The 23,438-nt window shown below is 49.4% G+C and overlaps 1 protein-coding gene across 6 annotated transcripts in view; it reads left to right on the top strand.

Moving 5' to 3' along the window:
* TEX14 (testis expressed 14, intercellular bridge forming factor) overlaps window positions 1-23,438 on the top strand; it is a 608,800-nt gene that overhangs the window by 279,317 nt on the left and 306,045 nt on the right. For all 6 annotated transcript variants that reach the window (XR_003858113.1, XR_003858112.1, XR_003858111.1 and 3 more), the window contains exon 17: window positions 22,318-22,596. Coding sequence is in view for 3 of the 6 variants with exons in the window: in XM_029611460.1 (XP_029467320.1) it covers window positions 22,318-22,596 (279 nt within the window). In the remaining 3 variants the exon portion in view is untranslated. The remainder of the gene's footprint in view (window positions 1-22,317; window positions 22,597-23,438) is intronic.

The following is a 23,438-nucleotide window of genomic DNA, read 5'->3' as shown; positions in this document are numbered from 1 at the left end:
CTACAAGTCAAGGCTCATTCGACCAGAGCTCAAGCGGCATCCTGGGCGGAATCCAGGATGCTATCGCCGGCAGAAATATGTAAAGCGGCGACATGGTCCTCCCTCCATACCTTTTCCAGATTCTACCGTCTGGATGTCCAGGCCAGGGAGGACTCCGCATTTGCAAGGGCGGTATTACATGGTCCTCAGGCAGCCTCCCGCCCAGGTGGGGAGTAAAGCTTTGGTACATCCCATTTGTACTGAGTCCATCTGGCTACACGCCAGGAAATGTTGAGATTACTACCTGATAATCTCCTTTTCCTTAGTGTAGACAGATGGACTCAGCATCCCGCCCAGCTGCCTGCGTACATGGGTTTCCCCGATGCAAGGTAAGCCATGTCATCTCTTGCTATACGAGCGTACACTATACCAGGTGTCAACGCCTTCCGGTTCGGACTGCTGACGGTCTCCAGCTCCTATCAATCGGTCAGGGGAATCCTGTTTTCACTTTTTTACTGAGCATCAGTACACACATCTATAACAGCCTTTGCAAGGAAGATTATTTATTTATTTATTTATTTATTTATTATTTTTATTATACCGAGTTTCATGATAAGAATCACATCAACCCGGTTTACAATTAACAATGTGTGTAAAGGCAGAGAGTAACATGGTAATCAACATTCCCAATTCAACTTCAAATATAGTGATAAGTTAAAAATATTATAACAATACTTAGAATGTGAGAAAGTTACAAAAAACAAGGAAAAATAACTAGGATCTGGAAGGGGGAAGAAATTGAACAAAGAATATTTACATTCTTTGTTCAATTACTTTGTTCAGATTACTGAATAGCTGAATTCTTTGTTCAGAATTCTTCGTTCAGATTACTGAATTCTTCAGATTACTGAATTCTTCAGATTGAATTCAGTAATCTGAATTCTTCAGATTACTGAATTCAGATTACTGAATTCTTTGTTCAGATTACTGAATAGCTGCGCTTCCTGTGGGGCTATATACCCCGTGCTGACGTCAGATCCGTCTCCAACTGCTAGCACGCGGATACTATCCCATTTGTACTGAGTCCATCTGTCTACACTAAGGAAAAGGAGATTATCAGGTAGTAATCTCAACATTAGCTCTCACCACTAATCAGTATTCTCAATAACATGTTTAGATATCAGGTAGAGAATATTTATTTATTTATGTATTCGTTTTGTATACCGTCGTTCAGTATTCTATCACAATGGTTTACATAATCATAAAATAATAAAACAAATAATTACAATACAATAACATAAATAGTAGATAAAACAATAAAATAGTAATAAAAATGATAAAAGAAAATATAAAAAATAAAATAAAACAAATGCCTTAAAGCCTTAATTAAATCTTAGACAATGATGTTATGCTTCCTGTAATGCGTTCTTCAAATAGCCATATCTAAGTGCTGCTTATTCTGTTTCCTGAAATGCCTTCATGAAGAAACAAGTTTTTAGATCTTTCTTAAAGGTTTTAAAATTATTTTGTAACCATAATTTTTCTGGCAAAGAGTTCCATAACTTGGGTCCTGCTGTTGATATAGCCTATGTTCCCTGTACATACCTGGATCAGTCCAGACAGTGGGTTGTGTCTCCCTTCCAGCAGATGGAGTGAGAGAAAAGCTTGAAGGGTGCTCTCTTATAGCCTGGAGCGCCCTCTGCGTCCCTTCAGTATTTCTCTGATTCCAGCAGATGAAGGTTGCAGAACATGCGGTTCCCCATTTCAGCTACAGCAGGATACAGGACAGTGCTCTGTCGCTTATCTCTCAGGTACAGCGCTTCCGTTGCCTCTCACTCCCCACAGCAAGGGACTATCTCCAGGTCCTGGGCTCGATGGCTTCAACTATAGATTTGATTCCTTGGGCCTTTGAGCATATGCGTCCTTTGCAGATGGCGTTAATCTCCCGCTGGAAGCCAGTGTCTCAGGAGTTCCAAGCACTTCTTCCACTGCTGGAAGTTGCCAAGGACAGCCTGAGCTGGTGGCTCAGTCTGGATCACTTGCTGCAGGGAGTGGACTTGGAGCTCCCACAGTGGGTGATCATCATCACGAATGCCAGCCTCTCCGGATGGGGAGCTGTGTGTCAAACGCAGTCAGCACAGGTACGATGGACGTCAGTGCAAGCGACGTGGCCGATCAATCGTCTCGAAACCAGAGCGGTTCGTCTTGCTTTGAAGCATTTCTTCCCCCTAGTTCATCACCAAGCCGTAAGGATACTCGCCGTCAATGCCACTACGGTAGTGTACATCAACCGTCAAGGAAGAACAAAGAGCTGCCATATCTCTCAGGAGATGGACAAGTTAATGGCGTGGGCGGCACTCCACCTCTCCCGCCTGGTGATGTCCCACATAGCAGGAGTGGACAGTGTCCAAGCGGATTTCTTAAGCCATCAACACATAGATCCCGGAGAGTGGGAACTCTCCGAGAAAGCAGTGGCTCTCCTCTTCGCCTGGTGGGGGACGCCCCATCTGGATCTGATGCCACTCAAAAGAATGCGAAGGATCCGCGCTTCTTCAGTCGCAGAAAGGAGCACGGCGCGGAAGGCGTGGATGCCCTAGTCCTCCCATGGCCGAGAAAACTCCTACTTTGTGTTCTCGCCATGGCCCCTGGTGGGAAAGGTGCTTCGAAGAATAGAGATTCACCAAGGTCCTGTAATTCTAGTGGCACAAGACCATGGTTTGCAGACTTAGTCAACCTCGCAGTGGATGGACCTCTCCGCCTGGGACATCTTCCCAACCTTCTGCATCAGGGTCCTGTATTTTTCAACCGGGCAGATTGCTTCTGTCTTGCGGCCTGGCTTTTGAGAGGCGCAGGTTGAGCAGACGGGGCTACCCGGAGGATGTTATTTCGACCCTCCTGAAGGCTAGGAAGACTTCCACTTCCACCACCTACGTGCGGGTGTGGAAAGTCTTTCAGGCCTGGTGTGAATCCACAGGTGTATCTCCACGTCGCGCTTCAGTAGTCCAGATACTATTCTTCTTACAGCGAGGCCTGGAAAAGGAGTTGGCATACAATTCCCTGAGGGTTCAGGTGGCAGCCCTTAGTTCCCTTGTCCGTCACCTGGATGGAGCTCCTCTTTCATCACATCCTGATATAGTCAGATTTCTAAAGGAGTTCTAGGTGGTCCTCCTTTCGAGCCGCTGAGAAGAGCTACCCTCAAAGACCTCACTCTGATGACAGTTTTCCTGGTGTCCATCTGTTCTGCCCGCAGGATCTCGGAGCTTCAAGCTTTGCTGTGCAGGGAGCCTTCCCTCCGTTTCACAGATTTGGGAGTATCCTTGAGCACAGTTCCATCTTTCCTGCCAAAGGTGGTCTTGGCCTTTCATTTGAATCAATCGGTGGAACTACCATCCTTCCCTGACGAGGATCCCAGAGAACTTAGACGGCTCGATGTCAAGCGTGTCCTAATTCGATATCTGGAGGTTACGAATGAATTCCACCTATCCGACCATCTCTTTGTCCTGTGGAGCGGACCCAAAAGGGGGAACAAGGCTTCTAAAACCACAGTTGCTCGCTAGTTAAAGGAAGCAATCTCTTCAGCGTACATTGGTGTTGGTCGGCCACCTCCAGAGGGCATCAAGGCTCATTCGTTCCGTGCTCAAGCAGCTTCCTGGGCAGAAAGCCAGGCAGTCTCGCCGCAGGACATATGCAGAGCAGCTACCTGGAAATCGTTGCACACCTTTGCATGTCACTATCGCTTAATTCTCCAATCACCGGGTTTTGGCTCCTTTGGCGCTTAGGTCATTCGAGCAGGGCTATCCGGGGCCCACCCTACGTAGGGCAGCTTTGGTACATCTCACTGTCTGGACTGATACGGGTACCTACAGGGAAAAGAAAATTATTCCTTACCTGCTAATTTTCATTCCTGTAGTAACGCAGATCAGTCCAGATGCCCACCCTAAGAGTAGATATGGGTTTTGGGATTGTCTACACAGTACTTTTAAATATCAACTCGAATGATGAACAGTATGAGGACTGTTCATGTATTGCCAATGGTTCCTTTTGCAAGTTTGTTCTCACTACAATTTCTAATCAGAACATTCTTGTACATAGTTACAGTTTGATGTTGATCCATTCCATGGTTTCTTCTTGCTTTGATATACTCATTCTCACAGGACAAGCAGGATGGTAGTCCTCACATATGGGTGACATCACATGATGGAGCCCAATTATGGAACACTTTTGTCAAAGTTTCTAGAACTTTCTACTAGGTATGCCCAGCATGGCACTAAACCTGCAGCCAGCAGGGGTCCCCCTTCAGTCTTCTTTTTTCCGCGCAGCAGTAGCCACACGGGTTAAGGAGCTCCACAGAGATTCCTGACAGGAATTTTCCTCATGGAATTACTGAAAACTTTATACCCCACAGGGGTCCTCATTTCGAATTTTTGCTTCCGCGGTACTCTGGTAAGTCCCTTACCCGTTTTCAGTCGATTCCTATCGAGTTTGGCCCTTGTGGCCTACTGGCCATCGACCGCACAGCGGCTCAATTTTTCAAAGGCCATGGCGTCGGGGTTCCGTCGATGCCCTGACTGTACTCGCACCATGTCCATAACAGACCCCCATAAGGTCTGTGTAATGTGCCTCTGGTGTGAGCATGATGTCCTGACTTGCACCAAATGTGCTTTAATGATACCAAAAGGTTGCAAAGCCAGAATGGAGAAAATGGAACTTCTCTTCCGTTCTCAAATTCCGCCGTCTTTTGCTTCGACGCTGTCCAAATCGGCGCTGTCCACTTCGCACCAGCATCGGGCACCGGCCAGTGACCGTCCAGCGTTGACGACTTCCCGGCCATCGACTGCCTCTACTCCCCCTCAGGATCGAGGGGATCGAAGAGAGAAGCATTGACATCGACACCGAAAGCCTCGGACCATCGATGAAGGAAAATCATTGACTTCGCCATCGTCCGAGCCGCCATCGAAGAAACCCTGTCCAGAAAAGGCATCGACCCTTTCTGGGACCAGGTCACTGAGACAACCCTCACCCGGACGGGTATTGGGAGCCTCGAATCCGCCTTTAACAGTGGTCCCTCTGGCTATGCCTTTGCCTCCTCCCCTTCCGGAGCCGGTGCTGCTTGCTCCAGGTCTCCGTGAAGAGCTGGACCAGATGGTTCAGGAGGCCATCGATAAGGCGATGCACAGGTTCCAAGTTCCTCCGACACCGGTGCCGATTGTGGAACCGACCACCGATCCCATTCCAGCAGCATTGGCACCGCTGCTCTCGAAGATGGAAGCGCTTATAGCCGCTTTTCCACCGATGAATCCTGGGTCACCAGTGGCTCCGGTGCCTTCTCCACTTACTCTATCATCGGGAGGAGAAACACCGTTCCATCTTCCTCCATCGGGAGTCCTGCCGATGCCTCAGCCATCGATGCCGATGCGGCCATCGATGCCCTCAATGCCTGCACCGGTGCCTCCAATACTTCCCTCGATGCCTTCAGAGCCTAGACCAGGACCTTCAGGAATACCTTCGTCCCATCCTTCTCAGGTTCCTAGAGGGACAGTTGCTGATCCCTATGACACCTGGACTGATGATTCGTCTCCAGACACCAATGATTTACCATCACCACCTTCTCCTGATGAAAGCAGGAAATGTTCTCCTCCAGAGGACTTGTCCTTCATACATTTTGTGAAGAAAATGTCTGAGTTGGTTCCCTTCCAATTACAGACTGAGCAAGATGATAGATACCAAATGATGGAGCTGTTACAATTCCTGGATGCTCCCAAGGAAATAACCTCCATCCCTATCCATCAGGTTCTTTTGGATATTCTCAAAAAGAATTGGGAACACCCTGGTTCGGTAGCTCCAGTCAACCGAAAGACAGATACCACTTGCTTGGTCCAGTCAGCTCCAGGGTTCCAAAAACCTCAGCTGGATCACCAATCTGTGGTGGTAGAATCTGCCCAGAAGAGGGCACGACGCTCAAAACTCCACTCTTCCTTCCCCCCAGGTAAGGAGCAGAAATTCCTGGATACCATTGGCCGGCGTGTCTTCCAGGGATCAATGCTCATCTCTCGGATCGCCACTTACCAGCTCTATATGACCCAATATAATAGGGTCTTATTCAAGCAGATACAGGACTTTGCAGAGTCCCTGCCTCAGCAATTCCAGGAACAGCTACAAACCCTGGTTTACAAAGGTTTTGAAGCGGGGAAACATGAAATAAGGTCCTCTTATGACATCTTCGACACCGCTTCCAAGGTATCCGCAGCTGCTATTTCTGCAAGAAGATGGGCCTAGCTAAAGTCTTCGGACTTGCGCCCTGAAGTACAAGACAGATTGTCCGATCTGCCTTGCATAGGAGACAATCTGTTTGGTGAACAGATCCAGCGGATGGTGGCGGAACTCAGAGCATCATGAGACCCTTCGCCAACTCTCTCTGATGCCTCCTGAGTATTCCTCTAAACAACCATTCAGGAAGGACACCAAAAAGTCATTCTTCCGTCCAAAGAAGTCCTATCCACCACTGTCTAGAAGTCGTTCTACGAGACCTTTCCAGAAGGCCCAGTCTCGTCAACCTCATAAGCAAAAGCCGCAAGCAGCTCCTCAGCTGGGCCCTGCTTCCGGTTTTTGACTCCTGCATAGAGAACAGCAGCCAGCTTCCACTGCCACAGATACCAGTGGGAGGTCGATTGTGCCATTTCATCAACATCTGGCACACGATCACCTCGGACCAGTGGGTCCTTGCCATAATCTCTCAGGGTTATCATCTGAACTTTCTCTCTATCCCACCGGATTTCCCACCTCGGCAGACGTGGGGAACATCCGACCACGCACCACTCCTGGAACAGGAGGTCTCCCTCCTCCTCCAGTCCTAAGCAATAGAACCAGTGCCCCTCTCCCAACAGGGCCTAGGATTCTATTCCCGGTACTTTCTAATCCCCAAAAAATCAGGCGGCATTCGTCCAATTTTGGACCTAAGTACCTCCAACGAGAAAAGTTCAAGATGGTGACCCTGGGTTCCCTCCTTCCTCTTCTGCAAAGAGGAGACTGGCTGGGCTCTCTAGACCTCCAGGACGCATATACACACATTGCGATAACTCCATCTCATTGCAGATTTCTGAGATTTCTGGTAGGCCCCAGGGACTATCAGTACCGAGTGCTACCTTTCGGCCTGGCATCTGCACCTCGAGTCTTCACCAAGTGCCTCATAGTAGAAGCAGCCTTCTTCAGGACCCAAGGTGTTCACGTCTACCCCTATCTAGACGATTGGTTGATCAGGGCTCCCACTCAGTAAGCTGCTCTGTTGTCCCTACAACTTACCTTACACACTCTGATTTCGCTAGGATTTCTCATCAATTACGCGAAATCCTGCTTAGTCCCATCTCAAACTTTGTCCTTCATGGGGCAGACTTAGACACCTTTCAAGCAAAGGCTTTTCTGCCTAGACAGCGAGCTCTCATTCTTATTTTTCTCGCACACCAGCTACAGTCTCAACACCGCTCGACTGCATGACACTTCCTCATCCTGCTGGGACACAATGTGTCCTCGGTACAGGTTACCCTGATGGCCCGCTTGGCCATGAGAGTCATGCAGTGGACTCTAAGGTCACAATGGACTCAATCCGTCCAACCACTATCGACTATTGTCCACATCACCGACCCACTCTGCCAGTCTCTGGCTTGGTGGAAAAATTAGATCAATCTCCTACAAGGCCTGCCCTTCCAGGCTCCAAATCCTCAAATAACTATCACCACTGATGCTTCCAACCTCGGTTGGGGAGCACATGTTGCCAATTTGCAAACCCAAGTAGTTTGGTCTCCAGAAGAAGCCAAACACCAAATCAATTTCCTGGAGCTACAAGGAATCAGATATGCTCCCAGTGTGTTTCGAGATTGCCTGTGCAATCAAGTCGTCCTAATACAGACTAACAACCAGGTGGCCATGTGGTACATCAACAAACAGGAAGGAAAGGGCTCCTACCTACTGTGCCAGGAAGCGGCACAGATATGGGCGGAGGCCCTCTCCCACTCAATGTCCTCAAGGCCACCTACTTGCCGGGAGTGGGCAATGTGTTGGCGGACAAGCTGAGTCGCGCCTTTCAACTGCACGAGTGGTCCCTCGACCCCACAGTGGCAGACTCAATATTCCAACGCTGGGGTTATCCTTGCATAGACCTCTTTGCATCACCTCAAAACCGCAAAGTAGAGAACTTTTGCTCTGTCACTCACAGCCAACACTCACAACCAAGAGATGCGTTCTCCCTCTCATGGGCGACCGGTCTCCTATATGCATTCCCTCCACTTCCACTTCTCTCAAAGACTCTTGTGAAGCTTCTTCAGGACAAGGGAAGCATTATCCTGATAGCACCTCACTGGCCGCGCCAAGTGTGGTTTCCGATCCTTCGGGACCTCTTCATTCGCAGGCACATTCCCTTAGGAAAGGACCCGCTTCTGATCACTCAGAAATACGGGTGCCTACGCCACCCCAATCTTCAGGCTTTGTCCCTGACTGCTTGGATGTTGAAAGGATAATCGTTCAGCCACTTAACCTTTTAGAGCCAGTTTCCCGTGTCCTGATTGCTTCACGGAAGCCTTCCACGAGAAAATCTTATCTTTACAAGTGGAACAGGTTTAAATCATGGTGTTCCTCTTAGTCCCTTAATCCCTTTACCTGTTCCACCACGAAGTTTCTAGACTATCTCTGGCACTTGTCAGAATCAGGTCTAAAAACTTCCTCCATCAGAATGCATTTCAGTGCGGTGGCCGCCTTCCATAGAGGTGTTGGGGATGTTCCTCTTTCAGTACAACCCTTTGTAACACGTTTTCTTAAGGACTTGCTCCACCTTAAGCCTCCACTGCGCCCTCCGGCCCCTTCTTGGGACCTCAGTCTAGTTTTGGGTCGGCTCATGAAACCACCATTCGAGCCTCTCCAATCCTGTGATCTTCGCTATCTCACATGGAAAGTGATTTTTCTTTTGGCAATCACATCCGCTCGCAGAGTTAGTGAGGGTAGTACTCCGCACTCACCCTAAGTTTTTGCCTAAAGTAATATTGGAGTTTCACATTAATCAATCCATTATACTACCCGCCTTCTTTCCCAGGCCCCATTCTAATCCGGGAGAACAGGCTCTGCATACCCTTGACTGTAAACAGGCTCTAGCATTCTATCTAGCCCGTACAACTGCCCACAGGAAAAGCACTCAATTGTTTGTTTCTTTCCATTCCATCAAATTGGGGCAGCCTGTAGGTAAGCAGACTCTCCCCTCCTGGTTAGCGGACTGCATATCCTTTTGCTATCAGCAAGCAGGCATTCCACTTCAAGCCCGTGTGAAAGCCCACTCTGTCAGGGCCATGGCAACTTCAGTAGCGCACCTACGCTTGGTGCCGCTTCCTGATATTTGTAGGGCTGCTACCTGGAGTTCTCTCCATACCTTTACAGCCCACTATTGTTTAGACAAGGCTGGAAGACAAGATTCCATCTTTGGCCAGTCTGTCTTGCACAACCTTTTTGCAACTTGATGAACCAACACCCTTCCACCTGCCCGTTAGGGTTCAGGATGCCCTGTACCAAATTCCACCCCAGTTGTTGCGTCTGTTGTACACCTTTGGGTACATTTGGTGCATGTTCGGACATCCTCAGCTCGGTACTCACCCATATGTGAGGACTATCATCCTGCTTGTCCTGTGAGAAAGCAAATGTTGCTTACCTATAACAGGTGTTCTCACAGGACAGCAGGATGTTAGTCCTCACGAATCCTGCCCGCCACCCTGCGGTGTTGGGTTCATTACGTTTTCTTATTTTATTTTTTGGCACTTTCTATAGCTTTAAACAGGACTGCTGGCTGCAGGTTTAGTGCCATGCTGGGCATGCCCAGTAGATGCCAGTCAAAGTTCAAGAAACTTTGCCAAAAGTGTTCCGTGATTGGGCTCCATCCTGTGATGTCACCCATATGTGAGGACTAACATCCTGCTGTCCTGTGAGAACACCTGTTACAGGTAAGCAACATTTGCTATACTGTAGGGACGCAGAGGGCGCTCCAGGCTATAAGAGAGCACCCTTCAAGCTTTTCTGTGACTCCATCTGCTGGAAGGGAGTCACAACCCACTGTCTGGACTGATCCGCGGTACTACAGGAACAAAAATTAGCAGGTAAGGAATAATTTTCTTATCTGACCTCACTCAGATGAGCAGTGCGAATTGATGGAATGGTCAATAGCCCTTTATTTGAGGACCTTAAATTACATTGAGGTGTGTGAAGGTGTATTGCCCCATTTAGCCATTCTGTTTGCTGTTCATTTATTACTTTATGTAACAAACAAAGTACTTTGTAATCAATGCAATATTTAATAGGTAACCAGTGTAGAGATATTAAAATGGGAGTTATGTGATTGAACTTTCTAGCTCTAATCTCACCCAGATGTTCACGATAGGCAGGAGCCTGCAGTGCAGGTAACGCCACGGCTGGTGGGTGGAGCTGGAGCACCGGATCATAGTGGTACTCACAGGAATGTAGGCATCTTCCTGATGATGAAATGGTGGGACCGAATGTCCATGGTACAGGATACATAGGCTTACAGGCCCTCGAGGAGAGAGTACCTGATAGTCCGATATCCTGAAATGGAGAAGAGAGAGAAAGACCCCGAGGAATGGTTGTCTTAGTTAGTAGAGGCCCTGAAGGGTAGTTGGAAGCATGAGACCCCGAGGAGCGGGTGTCTAGAGCTTCTAGAGGAGTGAGGCCCTTGGAGTGAAAGCGACGTCTAAGCGTGCAGCTTAGAGTGGTCAGAGTAGCTAAACCGAAGTCCTTGCTAACTCAAAGGTGGTAGCGAAGCGGAGGCTTGATATACCTGGAGGTATTGACATCATGCGGTGCGGCCGCCCCCAAGGTTACCGCCATGATGTGTATTTGAGCGTAGGAGATGTGCGCGTGCGTGCCCTAGGAGGCCACGGGAGTGAGCATGGCGGACTGGAACACCCATGCTAAGTTGGAGACGCCGAGACCCTTGGCACGCAGCACCGGAGGCAGCCATCGTGCCCAAGGAGAGAGAAAAAGGAAGAAAAGAGGTAAGGCAGAGCGGTCGCAGCCGTCTGCGACCGGACGCAACATACAGTAATCGTGTTATGATTCCTCCTGTAGCTGTGCCACAGGAGGCCTCTCACCTTTCTCTGGAGGCCGCTCCGAAGCCAGGGCCTCGCCTGAGCAATTGTCCGGATCCTGCTCCACAGCCTGGGAGGCCTTCGGTGTTGTTCGGGGCCAACTCAAGGCCTGCTCTACTGCAGCCTGGATGCTCTGGTGTGGGCCACACCCTTCTTCTAAGGGGCGGGCCCACGGCTCCTCTCCACTCTTATAGAGCCAGCGAGGGATGGCCCATCTGGACTCCTCCCAGGGAGTTGCCTGCTCCTGGGGTATAAAAGCTTTGCTCCAGCACTCATGCTTTGCCTTGCATTGGAGTTACACGATTCTGGATGTCTCCTCTTCCAGCGCTCCATCAGGCCTTCGTTGTTTGTTTCAGCCTGGTGTCCGGTGTCTTGCACGTTCCTGATGTGTCCTGTTGTTCCTTGATGTTTGTTCCTGATCCTGATGTTTTAACTTGCTTTAGACTGCCGGTGTGCAGTAACCTGCTTCAGACTGCCAGTGTGCAGTACTTTACCCTGGACTGCTTGTGCAGCGCTTTTCCTTTCCTGCGCTGTTCCTGCTCCTGCGGGTGTAGGACAGGGTGGTCCGTGACCAGACGTACTGGCTGTGTAGGGCGCCCTGAGGGACTGTGCCAACGTCTCAACCTTCCTACTTGTTTCAGAGTCTACGTCTACAGTACCTTGCTTTAGAGCCTACGTCTACAGTCTATGGTTCCCAAGTCTTCGTCTATTGCTTTTGAACTGTTGTCTGTCCATGCCCTGAGTCCGGCCTGCTGCCTCTTGCCATCCCAGCGGCAGGTCCGAAAGGGCTGGGAACGGTCGGAGGACTGTTAATCCCCAACAACCCACAGTTGGTTCCAGAGGCAAGCAGGTCCGGCTGGGAGTCGGGCTGTCTCTCGCCACCCACGCTACACCTACCCTTGGCGCGGGATCATGCCAGGGGCCCAAGGGCACACTCTCTCTAAGGGGGACCGCTCTCTCAGCGCTCCCCGTAACAATCGATATTTGAGAATATTAGTAGTTGGGGTACAGTTCTAAAATCGGGCTAGGTTAGAAGAAGTTTCAAGCATCTCAGTATTAGAAGTTTGTTGTATCCATCTCTAATTTTTATGCTAATATGTTTTTTTAAAATTTAGGTCACTGTCATTAAATATACCCAAGTCTTGTGCATAAGCAGTCAATTCAATTTCTATTTTAGGATCTTCAGTTTTTAGAAAAGGATAATTTCCTGGCGTGTAGCCAGATGGACTCAGAACAAATGGGATAGTATCCGCGTGCTAGCAATTGGAGACGGATCTGACGTCAGCACGGGGTGTATATATCCCCACAGGAAGCGTAGCAACTTAGTAATTTCCGTCTCCAAAGCAGTTTGGAGAGCCTGCACGCTTGCTAAGCGTGTTTTCCAAATCTACTTTTTCTTTTCTACTTCTACTTACTAAAACTTCTGCAGCATCGAGCCCCGCACTCCTGCGGTGATACCCTAAGGTCCCTCCCCCAGTAGAGTTTCCCGGGGTGATTTCCGTGATCCCCCGGAGGTTTAAGTCCTCGGTCTGGTGGCCGAATCGCGGCAGAGACACAGCCCCCGGGCGAGGTTCGGGTGAGGCTTACGAGGTGCCTCGGTCCCGGCGTGGACGAGGCAGCGGGTGCATATCCTCAAACGCGGTGGTGAAGGTATTTGCTCCCCTCCCCCGCAGCCGGAGACCGCCCGGGTTCCAGCCGGGAAGCGCCGAGGATCAGGTAAGGTGTACGGCTTTTACTTCTGGTCTCCGAGGACTCGAGGATCGGCGGCGTGGCACATTTTCAGTACAAAGTGCTGCCCTTTGGGCTGGCATCAGCCCCATGCGTCTTCACCAGATGCTTGGCGGTGGTGGCTGCCTACCTCAGGCATTGCTTGGTCCATGTCTTTCCTTACCTGGACAATTATCTAATCCGGAGCAACTCCCGCTTCGGCGCCTTGCAAGCGCTGGCCCTGACAGTTCATACCCTGAAGACGTCGGGATTCATCATCAACTTCCCCAAGTCTCATCTCTGTCCATCTCCACAGCTAGATTTCATAGGCACCTGGTTGGACATAGTGCAAGCAAAGGCTTTACTGCCCAAGGACCTCGCTAGCCACCCTTGTTCACAACAGCAAGAGGGTGTCTGCCCGCTTACTGCTCCACCTGCTGGGCCACATGGCGTCCTCCGTCCATGTGACCCCCTTTGCCTGCCTCCGCATGAGGAACGCTCAGTGGACTTTGCGGTCCCAGTGGCGGCAGGCAACCCAGAATCTGGAGGCTCCGGTCATGGACCGCCTCCGTCTCTACCTGACCTGGTGGGAAGCCCTCTCCAATTTGGAGACCGGACTCCCTTTTCAGCCCTTGCCGCCCCAGGTGACCCTCATCACTGACGCCTCGCCTCAGGGGTGGGAAGCCCACACAGTTGGCCTGCATACTCAGGGCCTCTGGACTGCAGCCGAAGCTCGCTGCCAGATAAACTTTCTGGAGCTTTGTGCAATCCAGTATGCCTTGTGGGCCTTCCAAGACAGGTTGTCCTCCAATATCATCCTCATCAGAACGGACAACCAGGTAGCGATGTGGTACATCAACTAGCAGGGTGGCAGGGGCTCATTCCTCCTCTACCAGGAGGCAATGCAGGTCTGGGATTGGGCCCTCTCCAGGGCAATGTATCTACGGGCCACCTACCTGCCAGGTCACTTGAACACACTGATGGACCACCTCAGTCGGTACTTCCAGCCACATGAGTGGTCCCTAAACCCTGCGGTGGCAGCTGACTTGTTCCGCCACTGGTGTATGCCGGACATGGACTTATTCGGTTCCCCCTCGATCACAAGGTGGGCAGATTCTGCTCCCTGATGCCGGGGAAGGGCCATCCGGCCTGCAATGCCTTCACCCTTCACTGGGGGTGAGGTCTCCTGTATGCATTTCCCCCTATTCTGCTCCTCTTGAGGTCTCTGATGAAGCTCCAAGAGGACGGGGGAACTATGATCCTGGTGGCACTCTCCTGGCCAAGGTAGGTATGGTTCCCTCTCCTTCGGAACCTGTCAGTACAAGCACCCATCCCACTGGGGACGGCGCCCGACCCCATATCGCGGAACCAGGGCACCCTGCACCTCTCAAATCTCTGGACCCTAGCCCTCATGGCATGGATGTTGAGTGCATGATCCTTCAACCTCTGCAGCTTTCGGATGGTGTGTCCAGGGTCTTGATTGAATCCCGAAAGCCTTCCACCAGGAAGTCTTGCTGCTCAAAGTGAAAGCGTTTTTCCATTTGGTGAGGGGGTCACAGCCTGGACCCTTTCTCCTGTCCGCTCCCCCGCCTGCTGGATTACCTCTGGCATCTGTCAGAGTCTGGCCTCCAGACCAGCTCGGTCCACGTGTACCTCAGCGCACTCAGCACCTACCACCAGGGTGTCACTGTATGCCCATTTCAGTCCAGCCTCTTGTCGGACGGTTCATGCGGGGCTTCGTTTATTTAAAGCCCCCACTTCGACCTCTGGCTACCTCGTGGGATCTCATCATGGTCCTGGCAAGGCTAATGTAACCACGGTTCGAGCCTCTTAAGTCCTGTGACCTGAAGTTCCTCAATTGGAAAGTCATGTTCCTGGTGGCGATCACTTCGGCTTGCAGGGTCAGTGAGATCCAGGCCCTGGTTAAGTACTCTCCCTACACGAAGTTCTTCCATGATCGTGTGGTGCTGCGTATGCATCCCAAATTGCTACTAAAGGTGGTGACTGCTTTTTACATCAACCAGTCCATCATTCTACCCACCTTATTTTCAAGGCCTCACTCCCACCTGGGGGAATGTGCTCTCTACACCCTGGACTGCATTCGGGCGCTCGCCTTCTATTTGGATCATACGGTGGCCCATAGACTGTCCACCCAGCTCTTTGTGTCTTGACCTCAACAGACTAGGAGCAGCGGTGGGGAAACAGACCTTCTCACAGGACAAGCAGGATGGTAGTCCTCACAAATGGGTGACATCGAGGATGGAGCCCTGTACGGAAAACTTTTCTGTCAAAGTTTCAACAAGCTTTGACTGACACTGGCACACTGGGTGCACTGAGCATGCCCAGCCTGCAATTATCCCTGTGAGCCACAGGTGTCTCCCTCAGTCTTCTTTTTTCCGCTCTGCAGTCAGCATAGCGGTTGGAGCTCTGTGAGGATTTTTTTTAACTAATTACCTCATGGAAACACTTAACTTTTCACTTCAAAAAACACTTTTCCCTGCACAGGTCTCCCTCCGCGTACGTTTTTACGACGCTCGGTGAGTACTAATTCTTATTTTTCGGTCGGTTTCTGTCACTATCTTAAGGCTGTTAACTGACTGAAGCCTTCCCTTCCCCCATTTTTCAGTTAGCTTTAAACAGCTTGCGAGTATCTCTGTGACACTCTGCTTGCTTATGCTAGTGGGGTAGGGATTTTTTCCTTAACTTTAGGACCTCTGTAGCTTCAAGTCCTTCGTTCCCTGGTACCCTCACGCAGTCGATACCCTATCGCTACACCGGGACCCTCCTAAACCGCCCTGGGCTTTTATATGTCATCAGCGCCCCTCCCCCCACGGTGCCCTGATGCCTTTATCCATGTTTTTTGCTTTTCAGTGCTACCAGACTTTTTCCTCCTACGCACTGTTTTTTTCCTTGGGCTTCCTCGGTGCCGTCCCTACCCGGATGCATGCCATTGACGCACACGCTGTTAGTCACTGCCATGCATACTCGGGTCGCCGCCACCGCTGCCCGAGACACTTTTTAATGATCCCAGGGTCACTTCATCGATGCCACCCCCCCTTTTGGGGATGCCATCGATGCCCCATCCTCCCCACCGATGTCCAGCCCTTTTCCATCGGTGGGCATCGGTGCCACATCGATTCGTCGGTGGGCATCGGTGCCGGATGGTCCCCATCGGTGGACATCGGTGCCGGATGGTCCCCATCGATGGACATCGGTGCCGGATGGCTTGTCCGTCGATGGCATTGGTGCCGGATGGCCGTCCGTCGATGGCATTGGTGCCAGGTCCTTTTGCATCGATGGACACCGATGCCCAGGTGTTTCATCCATGGGCATCTATGTTAGAATGCATCCATCGAGGGCAGTCGATGCCAGGCTGCTCCCATCGGTGAAATTCGATGCCCAGGTGGGTCCCATCGGTGGGTATCCATGCCGGCTCGATTCCATGGATGGGCGTTGATGCCAATGCCAGCCTTATGGCTGGCATCGATGCCCATGCCGATTCCAGGACTGGCGTTGATGCCGGGATGGAATTCATCGACTGGGAGATCCATGCCATCGATTCCATACGTGTCCATATCGATGCCACCGACACACGTGTCTGGGGCACCGATGCCATGTACACTTGGAAATCTGAGTCTGTCCAAATCGATACCGTCAACGTCTGTGGCCCTATAGTTGATGCCCGTGGCCATGCCACAAACGGCATAAATGCCCGCCTCCATGCATCGATGCCCTCGACACCTCCGTTTTCCTTCGGTGTCCTTGACGCCCTATTGATTCGACTTCGACTCAGTCGATGCCGGTATCTTTTTCAATAACGGCAATGTTTTTCGATTATTCGATTCCACATCGTTTCAAAGATACCTATGCCACTGCTGTCAGTGCCCGTCACTGTCATCATTCTCCTGGCCAGTCATCGACGATTTTTTATACCCATTTTGATGATATCCTCGAAGCCCCTTAGGTTGCCTTCAATATCGTCAATACCGACATAGCACCGCCACATAATACCCTCGCCTCCTCACATTGCTCCACGCTTTGGGTTCTTTTTTAAGCCCCGTATTAGCTTAAGACACTCCATTGTGTCAGGAGCAGAGCAGGCGTGCTGACAGTTCGTCATCGATCGCCTTCCAGGACGACGAGGGCTTCCATCTCGGCGCTGGGGAAAGACCGGGCCGAGCACCGTGGCACCCATCATCGCCGACATCGTGATCGTCCGCCGCTGACGCCATCCAGCACATCGGTGCCATCCTTCTCCAGGCTGGACAACGCTCGGGCAGAGCGACATCACCACTGCCATCAGCACTGTTCCTACAGTTTTGGCAGTCCTTGGTGATCCAGAACTTCCGGATCCAGGTCCGACAGCTTCTGCATTGGCGTCACGACACATCGAGCCGCTGGGACGAGGGAAGGGAACATGAGTTCCGTTAGGGCTCCTCTGTTCCTGGCGTGCCCCACCGTCAAGTGGTGTGGGACTATGGCCATCTGTTACACTTAGCAGTCTAAACGCCACTCACGCCTGGCCTGTCTCCTCTGTACCTGTGCCACCATACCGGGTTTCAGAGCGAGATGGACGTTTACGTCCCCGGCCTTACCCTCGAGGACTCCGGAGACCGTCGGAGTCAACAATCTTCACCGGCTCGTCTTGCGGCGATCCACGTCGGATGGTAAGTACCCGCTTCGGCGGCATTCCCATAGAGTTGTGTTCTCCCATTCGGACCGTGGTTCGAAAAGTTCTGGGTCATGTGCCTTTTAGAACTGTATTAGTGTCACACATCGCTATGTTAGCTATGTTAGCCACAATATCAGGAGAACCCCTCTATCTTCTTGGGATTGCAGCAGGGCTTCTTCTCTTGTCAGTAACAAGTCCCTGTGCCGACCAATGCTCTGACTCTTGGTTCCCTCCCAACCAAGGTCCAGCTGCATTGGCTGATCTGCTAAACATGAGATTCAGCAACCATTGCCCCATGTACAAGTCCACCTTGAGGCCTGGCCACAGGTCTCAGTGTCTCCTTGTACAGCATACAGAAATGCGGGTACCACTTACCGCTCACACACCTGCAGGAGCCTACATGATATCCTCCATTGGGACACCTCCTGGTCTCCCATCTGGTCAGATATCAGAGCGGCCACCCCACCTTGTACCAAAGTCCCGGTACACTCCCCCAGGCGCTACGAAGTGCAGAGGGGAGAAGGGAGGGGGGTTGGGGAGTTTTAATTGCACTATTCTTTCTTTTAACAGAAAATAGTTACTCTCCGCACATCCTGGACCTAAGAAAATCCAACTTTCTTTAGACGTCACAGGTACAATGGTATCTTTGGTTACCATCACTCCATACTGCAGTAAGTACATTATTTTAATGTTTCTATGTGCTTTATGGTGAGTCAACATTACAACCCCAAGCTCTGCCGCTGGCACCAGCTTCGGTAAGTGAACTGTCTCTTGCATCACTGTTGGTGAATGCTGTTTTCTCTGCGGAGTGTAACATCATTCACTTTCCTTGCATAGACTACTGCTAACCACTTTCAGTACATGCAAGGAGCTCTCACTTTTTTCAGGACTCACTATACATTTACTAACTGGGATTACTGTCACTGCCATAAATCCCTTCTGTAACACTTCTGGACACCACAGTCTTAAGACCCTCTTGTCCAGCATGCGCACAGACATTCTGATACATTGTTATATGTCCCTGCGCATATTTTCCATAACCTCAGCCTTTCAACTTTTCATGGTTGGGCTATGGGGTTTCTTCCCACTATGCATTTTTCTCATAATTCAAAACTGCTATGGGTTATATTCAGTGACATTCTATACTCAATGGACCTAAGTGGTTTCATTGCTTTCGTCCCTGATTCTTATCCCAGTTCGAACTAGGACCTAGTCTCCTTCGACTCATGCTCGCAATTCCTTAGGGTTATAAAGTTTCTCCTGAAAGCTGTCAACCCATTATGCATCTATTGCACTCCAGCATAGTTTCTCATAAACTTCCTGGACGTTGCACCCATGAGTTATGCCCTTATGCCTTCCAATACTGCTTTTGCAACAATTCTTTGTGCATACAGACAGACAGCATAGGGCCAATGTGCTTTCCAACTCATAAGCACGCATTACCTCTTAGCTGCTCTGCTAGACAGCTGCGCAGCTCTACCCTTGGCCCTTGTTCACTTCATGCGTCCTTGGGCCACATATCTAAGAGATTTAATGAACGCTCTATCAGACCTTCTCCACGTAGGTTCTATCCTCTCGAATGGTCTCAATTACATGTGTACAGGGCAAATCTTTTAACGCTGAGTTTAACTAAACTTTCCTCGGCGTCTGCATCATTCCATACGATGCACAGGTTCTGCTCCCTGCACATGTTTCCTATGCGTTCCCTTAGATGCCTTTTCTTCCATCAAAGGCCTCTTCAATATATCTCTTCTGTTGCCTCTCGTAGCCAGCATTCTTCTAATGTTGAACTGGGATGGGGTTCAGTATTCTTTTCCCCACTCCCTGACTGAGATCAGTATGCTTTCCCATACTTCTCAATCCATCATATCAGTAACCTTTTATTCTCTCACCAGTCAGTCCCAAATCATAGACTTACTGATGTTCTTAGGTTCTGGTAGCGTCACAAAACCTTCTAAACATAAATCTTGCCGTTTAATATGGCAGGCTTTACCTCCTGACGCTAAAAAAAAAAAAAAAAAAAAAGAGGTATTACCCCTTTTACTTTTCCACCATTTTTTCTTACTCCCTCGGATTCTGTTCTCCAGACATCCTCCACATAGATACACCTTTCTCTTAGGAGGTGTATCGTTTTGGGAGTTGGGTTCCCGTTTTCGGTAATCCTCTCTGAGTCGGCTTACCATGGATTATCCACTGATCAAGCTGCCTCTATTTCTCTAATCACGGAATGAACATATATATTCTCCTTATAAGTCTCATACATTCTACGTTTGAGCCTTTCCATTCCTCTCTTCCACAGTTTGGCAAGGGAACTTCTTTCCCTCTTAATGTCATTCCTGCCAGCAGGGTCCGTGAGTTATGCACTCTTTCCATACTCACCTGACTCCGTTCCTCTGCCACTGAGTAGTTCTACGCATTCAACTTTCTATCCTTTTCAGGTAGATGTTGTATCTCCTTTCCTCAGGAAATACTCTATTAATTCTTCCTAACCTCTCTCTCTCGCCCTAGGGAGAGACTGGGTTTTCCACATTCCTGGACAGTAATGCTGCGCTTACATTCTATCTACATTGCACTGCATTCCATGTGAATTCCACTTGACTCTTTCCTTCATGCAAGGGTCAAGCTGCTACTTCCAGTGGCCACACAGACCTAATTCTTCTGATTAAGTGGTCTATATTTCCTTTCCTACCAACAAGCAGACATTTCACTACAACACTGTGGGTATCCACATACTGTTGTGTCCGTCTTAGCCTTAACAGCTTCCCTTTGGTTACTGCTGCTTGTACTTTTTTATCAGGTTGCAGCCTGGAGTCCTCTCCATACCTTCGCAGCCTATTATTGCTTACATTTGACTAGCCGGCATGCTCCATGTTTGGCCAGTCCGCCTACTCTTACTTTTTTCAATTCACTACCCAACATCCTTCCACGAACCCATTATGGTGTTGCGGATGCCCTCCGTTCCCATTTCCACCTCAGTCGTTACGCCTTTGCGCATCTGCGGTGTATCTGGTGCATTCCCGGGCATCCTCAGCTCGGTACTCACCCATTTGTGAGGACTACCATCCTGCTTGTCCTGTGAGAAAGCAAATGTTGCTTACCTGATGTAACAGGTGTTCTCACAGGACAGCAGGATGTTAGTCCTCACGAAACCCGCCCGCCACCCCGCGGAGTTGGGTCTGTATACTTTTATTTTAGTTTCGCTTGCGCTTTTTAGCTATAAGACGAGACTGAGGGAGACACCTGTGGCTCACAGGGATAATTGCAGGCTGGGCATGCTCAGTGCACCCAGTGTGCCAGTGTCAGTCAAAGCTTGTTGAAACTTTGACAGAAAAGTTTTCCGTACAGGGCTCCATCCTCGATGTCACCCATTTGTGAGGACTAACATCCTGCTGTCCTGTGAGAACACCTGTTACATCAGGTAAGCAACATTTGCTTTATTGACCTGGCTAGCGGACTGCATTGCCTTCTGCTATGAGCAGGCAGGCCTTCAGCTGGCCGGCACAGTGAAAGCTCACTCTGTGTGGGGCTATGGCGGCTCAGTAGCCCATCGGTGCCCATTGGTCCCTGTCAATGAAATTTGCAGGGCCACTACCTGCACACAATCGCTGCTCAGTACTGCCTTGACAGGGATAGTCGTCAGGACAGCACCTTTGGCCAGTCTGTCCTGCGCAGTTTATTCCAGTACTGAACCCAACTGTCTCTGATCATGCTCTTTGTGGGACCAAAACGCCCCTTGTTTTTTCCCACAGCGCCACAGTTGTGTTGTGCCCATTGGCACCCTGTTTGGCTACTGTGGGTCTCCCTGGTCGAATTGGACAGTCTAGAGCTCTGTAATCACCCACATTTGAGGACTTCCATCCTGCTTGTCCTAGGAGAAAGCGTAGTTGCTTACCTGTGACAGGTGTTCTCCTAGGACAGCAGGATGTTAGTCCTCAGGAATCCTGCCCACCTCCCCACGATGTTGGGTTCACCTTCGGTTTGTTGTGTTATTTTTTTCTCACTCGTATTTTTTGCTATATTACGAGACTGAAGGGGGAACCTTGCATGGACGCGCGGATAGCAGCGGCTGGGCATGATGTCATCCACATGTGAAGACTAACATCCTGCTGTCCTAGGAGAACACTTGTTACAGGTAAGCAACTGCGCTTTATATTGAATGTTTCCCTATGTCTCATATGAATGCATTTTCAAGTATTTTCTTGAAATGTGTTTGAAATATGCATAAATTAAAAAATGAAAATCTATTCAAGTACACCACATTTGCACTGCTAAAAAAAAAAAAAATCAATATTCCACACTACAGTGCTGACCTATGCCATACATTTATAAAAAGACTTTTTGGCTAAAGGTTAAGATTTCAAGGAATTATCAAACACTTAGCTGAAGTTCCTGTGCTCGAGCAGAGGCAGCTTTCAAAGCAGAACATATGAGCTGCTCGCTGGGTCAAGATCATCTTTGGCCTGAATATTTGACACCAATACACCCTCTAATTTTTTAAAGATTACCTGTGCAAAAAGTTTCCTTAGTACAACTTTTTATAAACTGAGTTCAAATCTGTGTGCTAAATGCCAATATAATGCAAATTAAATCAGGATTTCTTGTCTATACCATTTTGTCATGTGCACGGGGTTCACCATCTGTGTTCACATGCATAGTTTAAAGAGAACAGTGTTTTCCACCTTCAATATTTGGCGCCCTAGGCAATTGCCTTTGTTAACTATGCCTGAATCTAGGCTTGGTTCATATACATTTAATTTAAGCACACAGTTTGCAATAAATTCAGTGATTAGTAAAGTGATTTTGTTTTTTTTCAACTGCCTCCTGTAGCTGAAGTGAAAGTAATGGCAGAAAAAGCAGCCTCTGGACAGCTTGGAATTCTACCACAATATCCAGTGAGAAACTGCTCTGGGAATAACACTGAAGATGTTTCAGTGATTTTTCAGCATTTCGCTTCCAGGGACCAAGAAAAGGCAGCTACATGTCAAACTAAAGGCCCTCTGCATAAAAACCACCAAGAATTCAGCAGTGAAGAGGATTGCACGACTAACATAAACAGGGAAAAGAAAAGTGACTATTGTTTAGAGAATACATTCCAAAAATTTGCCGGTGTGTTTAGCAAAAAAAAAAATCTTTGGACTGTTGCTGTTTTGAAGTGGTGGGAGACCATTTTTATATTAGCTAAAAGGTAGAATTTAAAACCTGTGCACAGGTGTCCATGTGCACGTAGTTCCTGGTGCACGCACAATTTTATAACATGCGTGTGCCGACGCGCACATGTTATAAAATCCGCTACTCATGTGCACATGCGCGCACGATTTTATATAAGTGGGCATGAGTACCCAATCACGTACGTTAAGTTGGGAGGATTTCAGTTGATGCATGCACACATGCGATAGGCCCTTTTCCCAGTTCCCTCTCAGTCCACTCCAATAAAGGAGTGGCTTGGGTGGGAACTTCCTAAATCCCCTAGCTAACCTGCCTCCTTTTTCCCCTATCTGCCCTGACTACTAAAACCCCACTAACTATCCTTTTTTTTATTGTACAACTTACCTGCTCTCAGAGCAGCAGTAACTTAAGCGGGCCGGTCGGCTCCTGGCACACACTTCAGTGGGACAGTGCCTAATGGTGCTATCCCAGACTGCCTATGCCCCGCCCAGACTCCACCCCCGGCCCACTCCTTTTTCCTAAACCCATTTGGAATGGCATGCGGTTGTGGGCATTTGAAAATGCCTGCAGCATGCACACGGCCCAGCTATGTGTATATCTCCTGGTTTTCACGCATGACAGGTTTTTAAAATCCGGCCTTAATTTTTTATTTATCATACTAAAACAATTTTTGATAAGCTATTACAGCCCTGCTTTTGAGATGTTGCTCACATTGCCAATGTTTTTACTTTGTTGGCTGCATTATAGAGTATAATTTACATTACAGTGCTTATGAGTAATTT

The sequence above is a fragment of the Rhinatrema bivittatum genome, chromosome 8 (genome assembly GCF_901001135.1).
Source record: "Rhinatrema bivittatum chromosome 8, aRhiBiv1.1, whole genome shotgun sequence".
Lineage (NCBI taxonomy): Eukaryota > Metazoa > Chordata > Amphibia > Gymnophiona > Rhinatrematidae > Rhinatrema > Rhinatrema bivittatum.
Note: the sequence above shows the minus strand (reverse complement) of the source record. Positions and strands in the feature narration are given on the sequence as shown.